Source organism: Cololabis saira, chromosome 20, assembly GCF_033807715.1.
Source record: "Cololabis saira isolate AMF1-May2022 chromosome 20, fColSai1.1, whole genome shotgun sequence".
In the NCBI taxonomy this organism is placed as follows: Eukaryota; Metazoa; Chordata; class Actinopteri; order Beloniformes; family Belonidae; genus Cololabis; species Cololabis saira.
The window spans coordinates 27,982,105-27,991,376 of NC_084606.1; the positions used below are offsets into that span (position 1 = coordinate 27,982,105).

Consider the following 9,272-nt stretch of genomic DNA (forward strand, 5'->3'; position numbering starts at 1 on the left):
CTCTGGAGGCTGGCTGCAAAAGCTTAACTCCCATGTTCACCCCTCACAGGGCAGCCAATAAAATACATGGCATTTTAAAAGCTCACTCAGTCACTAAACGTCCTCTAAACCTGAGTGGTGTTTTGTTGGTGCTAGTCACACTTTGTTGATTATAAACTCAAACATAAGGGTGTCCATTAGTGCACGTAGCACCAGGACACCCTGGGTTGTAGTTAGATGATGGATTTTATAATTGTATCATTGAATTTGCGACCATATGTTCTGGACGCTTGGGTGAAGAGAGGAGCTGTCAGCTAATTACTACCTGATCGGTTGATGGCTCAAAATACGTTTATATGTACGTGTGTGTGTGTGTGTGCATGTTGTACCTTTTAATGTCATATTCTGTGTTAATATCTTTTGCTTTATCTCGTATGTGTAGTAATCTTGTTTTTGGTTTCTTCAGCATCTGTAGGAGCAACTGTAGCAAAAAGCAAATTCCCCACAGGGATCAATAAGGTCATTCTGACTTTGATTCTTACTTGAGTGGATATCCATCCATCCATCCATCCATCCATCCATCCATCCATCCATCCATCCATCCATCCATCCACTTCTGCTTTTCTGAGATGGGGCAGTGGGGGAAGCAGTCTGAGCAATGAGGCCCAGACCTCCCTCTCCCCAGCCTCGTCCACTAGCTCCTGCAGCGGGACACCGAGGCGTTCCCAGGCCAGCCGGCAGATATTACCGTAAAAGCGTTCTACTCCAAATCCCACCTGCAAGGGAGAGTCCAGCCACCCCATGGAGGAAACTCATTTCAGCCACCTGTATCAGCCATCTTATGTAGATTGACCAGTAAATTCAGAGAACTCCCAGACGCCACACCAATCTGGCTGTCCATCTCCTGCTCCACTCTCCCCTCACTCATGAAGAAGACTTCAAGATACTTCAACTCCTCCACTTGAGGAAGCACCTTTTCCCGGACCGAGAGGGAGCGTTCCACCCTTTCCCAAACGGAGAACCATGGTCTTGGATTTGGAGGTGGTGGGAACTGCTCCGGCGAGAGCTGTAGATCACAACTTGATGAATTCAGCAGGACCACATCATCCTCAAAAAGCAGAGACTCCATCCCCTCTGCTCGTTGGCTGCACCCAGAAACCGATTATTTGTTACTGTTTGGTATAGATGGAATAGAAAATGAAAATCAGACCATTTTTAAAGTATTGTTTATGCCTCTCTTATCATGAAGAAGCTTCTTATTTCAATACCGATACTTTAAAATAAATATCTAATAACCGTATGTGAAAAGAAAGTCAAATGACCAAAATACAGACAGGCCCTTATTGACAATGTTGGTTTATTTGAAATATGAATCATATATATTCAGTATTATTGCAAAGTTTTGCAACATAAGAAATTGGCAACTTGTCAGAGGATTTTCTAGACAACAAAGGAAACAGTAACAGTCACAAAACATAAAATGTTCCTGTGTTTGAGGTCAGAATAAAAGTCAAGCTTGAAAACACATTCAGAGACAGAAAAAGAAAAAGGTAAACAAACTGACCGCTGAGCCAGCACAACCTCTCTGAAACATTCACACCTTTCTCCTGCAGCTTTTGGTTCAGATCAGATGAACTTAAGCCTTTCTGGGACTAACTCATTGACGTTGTGATATACAGAGTTCATCTTGGCAAACATCTCTGACAAAATTAAAGTCTGCTACTCGCCGATTAGACAGCAAACGAGAGGAATTCATCTGCCGGTTCTTCATTTTTCATTACACACACGCGATGCTTATTGCTTTCCAAAGATATAAGAAAAACAAATTATAAATGTGATAAGGAAACATTTTAAGAGCCAATCACACACATTTCCGCCCCATTACATCCCTTAACACCCATCATAACGATAATAATAAAAGAACACATCCACAAACCTGAATCCACAAACCTGAATGCAAGCCGTAAAAATCAGTGGTATGAGAGTAAAACACTCATACCAATCAAAACAACCTGAAATTACAAGTCAAATAAAAACAAGTGAAACCTCCTATGAGCAGTACTAGTGATGCAGTAAAACAGACTGTGCTAATGTAAAATTCAGTGCATAATATTGAACCGCTACCTTCAGAAATTTGTCAAAACATGCAGTTATTAAACGCTTACTGTCTATTGCCACGTTTTCCCAGGTCTTTGGCTTCTATGGAGTACACACACTGCCAACGACGGACCGCGAGAGTTAAAAGGAGACCCAGACAGGCACTTAAAACTAGTCCTATAATGTAATATTTCCCCTACACGACAGAGATGTTTACGTAATGGCTTAGCGAAGAGATGGCCAGGTATTGATACTCGTGCAAAAGCTAGAATATTATCACCATAAATATCCCTTTAAATAAATCTCCAAACATTTACAGTGAAGACACCATACATAGATCTGCAGTGTTGAGTCAAGTGTTAACTATAGCTGTATGTTCCCACAAGTGGACGAATCTGCAGGTTTTGTCGTTACAGATAGAGAGGCATTTATAGAGCCGCATATTCAGACACGATAAAACCTAACTATGGCAGCAGCATTAATAATGTTCATCACAAGTCACACAGAACAGTACAAAAACAAATAAACAAACCAAAATGAGAGACATGTATTCAAGTTATTTGTGCCATTGCACTGTGCTGTAAGTGCTATGGTTAAAGGAGCAGGTGGATGTTCGTTTACTGGCCACCTTATGTCTGATCTGCACAGGTGGAGGGGAAGCCGGGAGACCGGGAGACCGATATGAAGCCAAGAAGCGACAAAACATCCCCCTGCTCCACTCACATAAAAAGGCTGCTTTAAACCATCTTTAAAGACATAATATAAAACTCAAACTTCAGTAGAATCTTAACCATTACCAGGTCATGGCATTAACCTGCTGTGGAATGTGTTATACTCCGAGAAAAACGTGTTTCTACAGCAGGTTTGATGACGACATATGCAGCCCAGGAGTGATTGTATAAAACAGTGTCTAACTCTTTTTTTTTTTAGCTTTGATGTCGGAAGCTCACCAGCATCCCGTGTCAGTGTTCAAGCTATCAACTTTGTTCTGTAAGCATGCTTCTAAAAATAACACTTTACAGATAAAACCTTTATAGAACAATGAAAAAACATTCATGATCGCAAAAACCCTTTCTTAGATGTGGCACGAAAACGGAACGTACAACTAAAAAGAAACAAGGCACAAACTTCATACCAATAAAAACAAGTTTCTAATGAACATATTGTTTGCAGTTGATCAGATGTCAGTAGTGAAGGCTCTTTTATGAAAGTAACCTGAGAGGGTCCCTTTCACCAGCTGCTTTCAGGTCCCGACTTCAATTCTTCTGAAGCAAATAATGCCTAAAAGTCATTTAAAAATGCTGAAAGTAGCAGTCACAGTGGGTAAAAAAACAAATAATAAAAAGAAAAGAACATTTTCCATCACCTGTGACCCTGTTTACTGCCAGTCAAAAGAAATAGCTTCGGGTATCCTTCGACAAACCAAGACTGCTGGCCTGCTCTCACTGTACGAAAGAGGAACGGCGGCGGCGAGCAGATGGATTCGTAAGAGTGCACACAGTGTTTGGACGTAGCAGCCATCTGTGCAGGTACGAGAAACCGCGGTGCCGCCGGGCTCAAACATGGGTACGGAAGTGTTGGCTAACGTGGAGCGACTGTCTGCTTCGGACCGGGATGAGCCACAGGAGTTTCCAGCGAGTGCCACAGACCTCGGCGAGCGCCCACTGCCAAGACTTTTTGGCACCGTATCTGACAGGAAAACACAAGGAACTGATGTCATAATGTGTATTATGTAAGCATTTTAGATTTTAAAAAGGCTTTGAAATAACAACCATTTGGTTGCCTGATTTTATTGCATTAAAAAATGGATATTAAGACAGAATTGAGAAAAAAATAACAACAGACTGACTCTAACTGTGTTTGGGTCTTTTAGGCCACTCTTGCATTTTGGAGATGTGTATATTATATGTTTTGGATTATTTCAAGACGTTTTTTAACAGCTAGAATCATAATCTTTTAACCAATGGCCATCAAATACTCTTTTATATACACACACATATATATATATATATATATATATATATATATGTATATATATATATATATATATATATATATATATATATATATATATATATATATATATATATATAATTTAAAAACATACAGCAAACTATACAAAAACAAAATATGACACTTTTGCAAACTTACATTTCATTTGAGAAGTGAGCCATTTTCTCGATGGTGGTCATATCCTGTCAGGAGGAAGCAAACAGAGAAAACAATTCAAAATTAGTGGGTAATTTTTCCTAAAAAAGCTCCATTCTGATGATTCAGAACCTGAAACAAAATTTTCAAAAGATTTTCTGACATTCGGTTCTGACTGTGACCAAAGAATAATGGCACATATATTGACTAATCATGGATGTTAATACAATATTGATATCTGTCGTGACAAATAAAAAAAAAAAAAAAAAATCAGTCTTTAAATACATCACACTTTCTGTGCAATTTTAATTTTAAAGAGTATTTAGGAAATGCATGACTGAAGAGTAATGAGAAAACACAGGAAGTGCATGAAGATCACGATCTCACTGGTAATTATGATGATGTGAAAACGTTCCCACTGCCAGTACAATGCTTCATGATGACATCTTTAATGCTTAAAGATAGCAATTTGTACAGAAAACTGAAACTTAATCAGAAAAAAACTCAATCGAATTTTGAAAATAGCATTAGCCCACTGAACATAAAAACAATACTGGCAGAGCACAACGCTGCCGGCCGGTAGCCTGTGTTATCTTTCACAGTTTATTACATCAAAGAAATTGCTGTCGGTGCATCTATAGGTGTAAAGTTCCTTCCTTTTCTATACGTAAGCTTTTTTGTTTTACAGCCTATCAAGTGTGCAGATGTTAAACATAACAGCTGTAATGAATCTCTTGAAAAAGAAACAATTGAGGGTTTTATTTCTGTTAAATATGTCATGGCAGTGGTTTACTGTTTCGTGTTGCAATATTTGTACAAAGTCCTCCTTGATATAAGGAGAGCAATGAATGCAGGAAGAGCTTTACTTGCATGATAGTTGTCACTGTTCAGTACTCACAGAGAGAATTCCTGTCATCTGAGTGTAAAACAAGCTCGACATGCCACCAAACATGACCACGCCCATGAGCGCAGAGACCCGCAGCAGAGCCAGTTCATGACGTGTTGTAAACTTCTCCTGGGAGATTGAAACACAATGGGAAGGAGTTGGTATTTATAACTCTTCGTTTATAACTTTAAAATCTGATATAATAAAGATTGTTTTCCCTCCCAAAGTGAAATATTAGAGTCACACATTGTAGCAATACCACTTCTGACCACATGGTGGCAGCACATCACAAGAAAGGTCACATGTCAGCTTTTGACTTGAGCCACACCAAGAGCACCCCCAGTGGTACAAAGCAGTATTACAAGACAGACAGACCCCACTTATTATCATACCATCATCAGTGGCTCTTTTATCAACACACAGTGGTCAGAACAGGTATTGCCACATAGAGTGACTTTAACTAACGATGAAAACACGCAGTGGTGCTGTATCTAAATAAATAAAAGCAGGCTTATTGCTCTACCTGATCTAGCGTTGTCAGTGGCTGGAAGTAATAGTACTGGCAGAAGTCCAGCACCAGTGTGAATAAACTGAGGACCTGAGCATAGAAACACAGCTGCAGGAAGAGCCAGTGGTTGTCTTCTCCCACACAGTTATTGATCCTGCAAGAAAGTAAACTGGATTAAGAATATAACCGTGCATAAATCTGGTTTATGTAAGACTATATAGGCTTCTGTGAAACCTATCAAAGAGGTGCGTGCACATCGAGAAGCAGAGAGAATCACATGGATTTGAAAAGAGCTGAAGAAGACAGTGGAGCCGGCAAACAAACATAAAATCAGGATTTTTCTCATTGTTTTTTTTTCCTCTGTTGTCAAAGTCAAACGTGAAATCTCAGGCGAGAACTTTGTGAGTGTGTTTCTACATACCAGGGGCAGTGATGATCCATTCTGCGAACACAGTGGCCACAGCGACTGCAGTGGTGCGACCTTTTGGGTCTCATTAAGTTGCACTTATTGCACAACTCCCATTGTTCCCTCTCTGACGTAAAGACAAAAATGAGCAGTTTATTAACAATGGTACCGATGACATAAAAAAAAAAACATTTGCACATATGCAAAGACCTGCATGAATGCTAAACACCAAAAATGTGCTTGATGTCATCTTTTTCTTTAAATCAAAAAGGATTTGTGTGCTCTCCGTACCAGAATGAGGTATGTGGGGATCCACGGGAAGACATCCAGGATCGGCGGTGGAGGCTCTGACGAGGGCTGCTATACACAGAGCTGATGCTATGTAATAACCTTCAGAAATATACAGTTTTAAGTTGTGGGCTCTGTGCACTGAATAATCAACCGTTTTATTTTCTCCCAAGTAACTCTGAAAATGTCAACAAACAAATTCCAACGATGATACTCACAAACAACTAAGGCCCACGGGATGTGTCCTTCATTGAAGTGCGGAAGTAGAACCAGTTTGGGAATAAAAAAAGTGTTGTAGAGCCAGATCCCAAACACCATGCTGATGCAGAGCCAGCCCATAGGATCCACCACGAAATGCAGTCGGAGCTTCATGGCTGTGGCTACACCAGATGACTGGGGTCCTGCAGTAAGTGGACACAAATCCACATCCCTTGTAACAGCTTCGAGAAAAACCAAGGTGAATCACTGTACCAGGTACAGAATGAGGGAGACGTCTGAACTATGCTACAATGTGCATGTATGGAAGATGCTTCAATAGAAGTCACCAGGATATCTTTCCTTTGTTCTTGAGGAAGTTTCTGACAGACTGGTTTGGGAGTTTCAGGCTATTTAACCGTTTTGAGGAAAGGGCGCATATTAATAGTGATTGAGGTCACGCCTATCTCCCATCCACCAAACCTTTGAACTGTTTTCTGGCCATCATGTGAGACTGTTTAGTCACAATATTCAAAAGGTGGAATTGTTGTAAAAGTACCTGGAGGGTTACGAGGTTTTGGCTTGCATCTGGATGCAGATGGACCCATTGGACCCTTGTGGATTGGTGTGGATAACAAAGTTTAAAAGCCAGTAGGTAAGGAATGTTTTATCTCTTTGTCTGGTCACCAGCCATTTTGTAATGAAAACATATTTTACAGAACAGTTGAAACATCAAGAACCAGGTTAAGAAGTCAAACTGACTCATGTTTATACACTCAGGCTACAGCTACACTGTGGGCTTAATTTAACCCAATATAACCTTTCAAACCTTAAGCCAAACGTACATTACTTTCAACCACTGGTACCATGTACTTTTTCAAAACACAAAATCTATTAGAAGAATAAAATATAATGATACACATTGTGTACTACTTGTGTTAGTATGTACTTCTCAGTATTTATACTGTTCTTCTACACTTAAAGCCTGATTTATACTTTACGACATAGTTGTCAACCCAATGCTGTAAGTATGAGCCCAATTGCGAAGCCTGACGTGCACTTTTCTCCAAATGTAACCGGTTACTAAGCAACGCGTTGATGCCATACACAAAACAATGGACGAAGAATTAAGTCACGCAAACCTCTGGTATCTGAAGAGCGGTTTTAACTTCAATAAAATACTTGCTTTAATTGAAGATGTCAGGAAAAGAAAACAAAAAGCTGAGTCAGCCCTGCTGGGAGCTTTTCCAACTGAACTATTATGAAGATTTATGTCACAGTATGGAGAAACTTGAATGGTCTCTGATGCAAGAGAGGAAAAAAAAACAACCACCCCGTCAATAAAAACACAGATATGTGGCTTTAAAATGAAATAATGAGTTCAGAAATAACTTTCCAGAAGAAATGTCTTGCTCAGCAAGTGAAAACAAACGAAGAACTTATTAATGAAATGGAAAAGTCGGGAAAGGAGTGTATAACTATAAGCATCCGTCTAAAGGAAAACCAACAGACACCTTTTGAGGAGTCAATGTCCTACAAAAGTGAACAGACGGACATAGAATCCACTTTTAGCTCTTTGAAACGCAACTACGACACACTGACTGAGGAACTGACTGAGACGGCTCTGGTTGAACGGCCCGACAAACCATCTCCGATCGCGCTGTTTTCTTTACCGAGATCACAAGAAAAGCAGAGCAGTGATCTCCTCTCCATCCTGTGTTGCTGTCTTGTTTATTTATCTTTACTCCACCAACTCCAAATATTAATCACTTTTCTAAGCGAACACAGTTCAAATAGCAGGTGTATCCACCCCTTTAATCTGATTGGTTTACGAGTAAATCGTCCCCCACGTGGGTGCGCTCTTATGATTGGCTGAAACAAAGGAAGACATCTGATTGGTTGCAGATCCTTCCGTGTTTAAAAAAAAACATATTTGTGGATCGAGGGACGTCAGGGGAGTCTCAAAAGTCACACGCAAATCCAGCGCAGCTCACAGACAAAAAAACGTTTGTAAATCAGGTTATATTTGTGTGCGCATCAAAAATACATTTGTGTATCTTGTCCTACGCACTTGTGAATTGTTCTGTGCATTTGTGAAACTTGTTCTGTGCATTTGTGAAACGGTGTGTGCATTTTTGAAACGGTGTGTGCATTTGCGAATCGGTGTGTGCCTTTGCAAATCGGTGTAGGCCTATGCATTTGTGAATTTTGTCCTGTGCATTTGCGAATCGGTGTGTGCATTTGCGAATCTGTGTATGCATTTGTGAATTTTGTCCTGTGCATTTGTGAAACGGTGTGTGCATTTGTGAATTATGAGACTGTTCTAGCTCCATAGATATGCTCACTTCAACTGATATCTGCTGAAGGATGTACTGTAGTTTTCTACACACTACCTCTGTATATTGCTTTGACTTCAGTTAAATACACAATGGCAAATAATAAAATGACAGAAGTTGTTCATATGAGTTTGTTTTCATTCATCCTGATATGTTGTAATCCTATATTTTAGGATTGTAAATAGATTGTAAATAGCTAAATGGAGTTATCTATCACAAAACAGTTGGTATTATGACTAAAGTATTGCTTATTAGCAACAATTACTAATGTATAAAGGCAAATCTACAGCAAAATCGGGTTTAAGGACACAGATAAGGAACAATATATTATATTTTCTGGTCGAGAAATGAACAGGCCCTTAGAAGTTACTGCATATGACACATGTTCCTGGAAACAAGCAATCTTACCATACCATACAGATTTATAAC

General features: G+C 39.7%; 1 protein-coding gene across 1 annotated transcript in view; it reads right to left on the reverse strand.

Moving 5' to 3' along the window:
- Window positions 1-1,336: 1,336 nt before the first annotated feature.
- Window positions 1,337-9,272, reverse strand: part of zdhhc21 (zinc finger DHHC-type palmitoyltransferase 21) — an 8,272-nt gene continuing 336 nt past the window's right edge. The window contains exons 2-8 of the mRNA XM_061710459.1: window positions 6,531-6,713; window positions 6,316-6,414; window positions 6,040-6,151; window positions 5,634-5,772; window positions 5,123-5,239; window positions 4,228-4,271; window positions 1,337-3,765 (exon numbers count right to left, since the gene is read on the reverse strand). Coding sequence (XP_061566443.1) covers window positions 3,633-3,765; window positions 4,228-4,271; window positions 5,123-5,239; window positions 5,634-5,772; window positions 6,040-6,151; window positions 6,316-6,414; window positions 6,531-6,684 — 798 coding nt within the window. The 5' untranslated portion in view covers window positions 6,685-6,713 and the 3' untranslated portion in view covers window positions 1,337-3,632. The remainder of the gene's footprint in view (window positions 3,766-4,227; window positions 4,272-5,122; window positions 5,240-5,633; window positions 5,773-6,039; window positions 6,152-6,315; window positions 6,415-6,530; window positions 6,714-9,272) is intronic.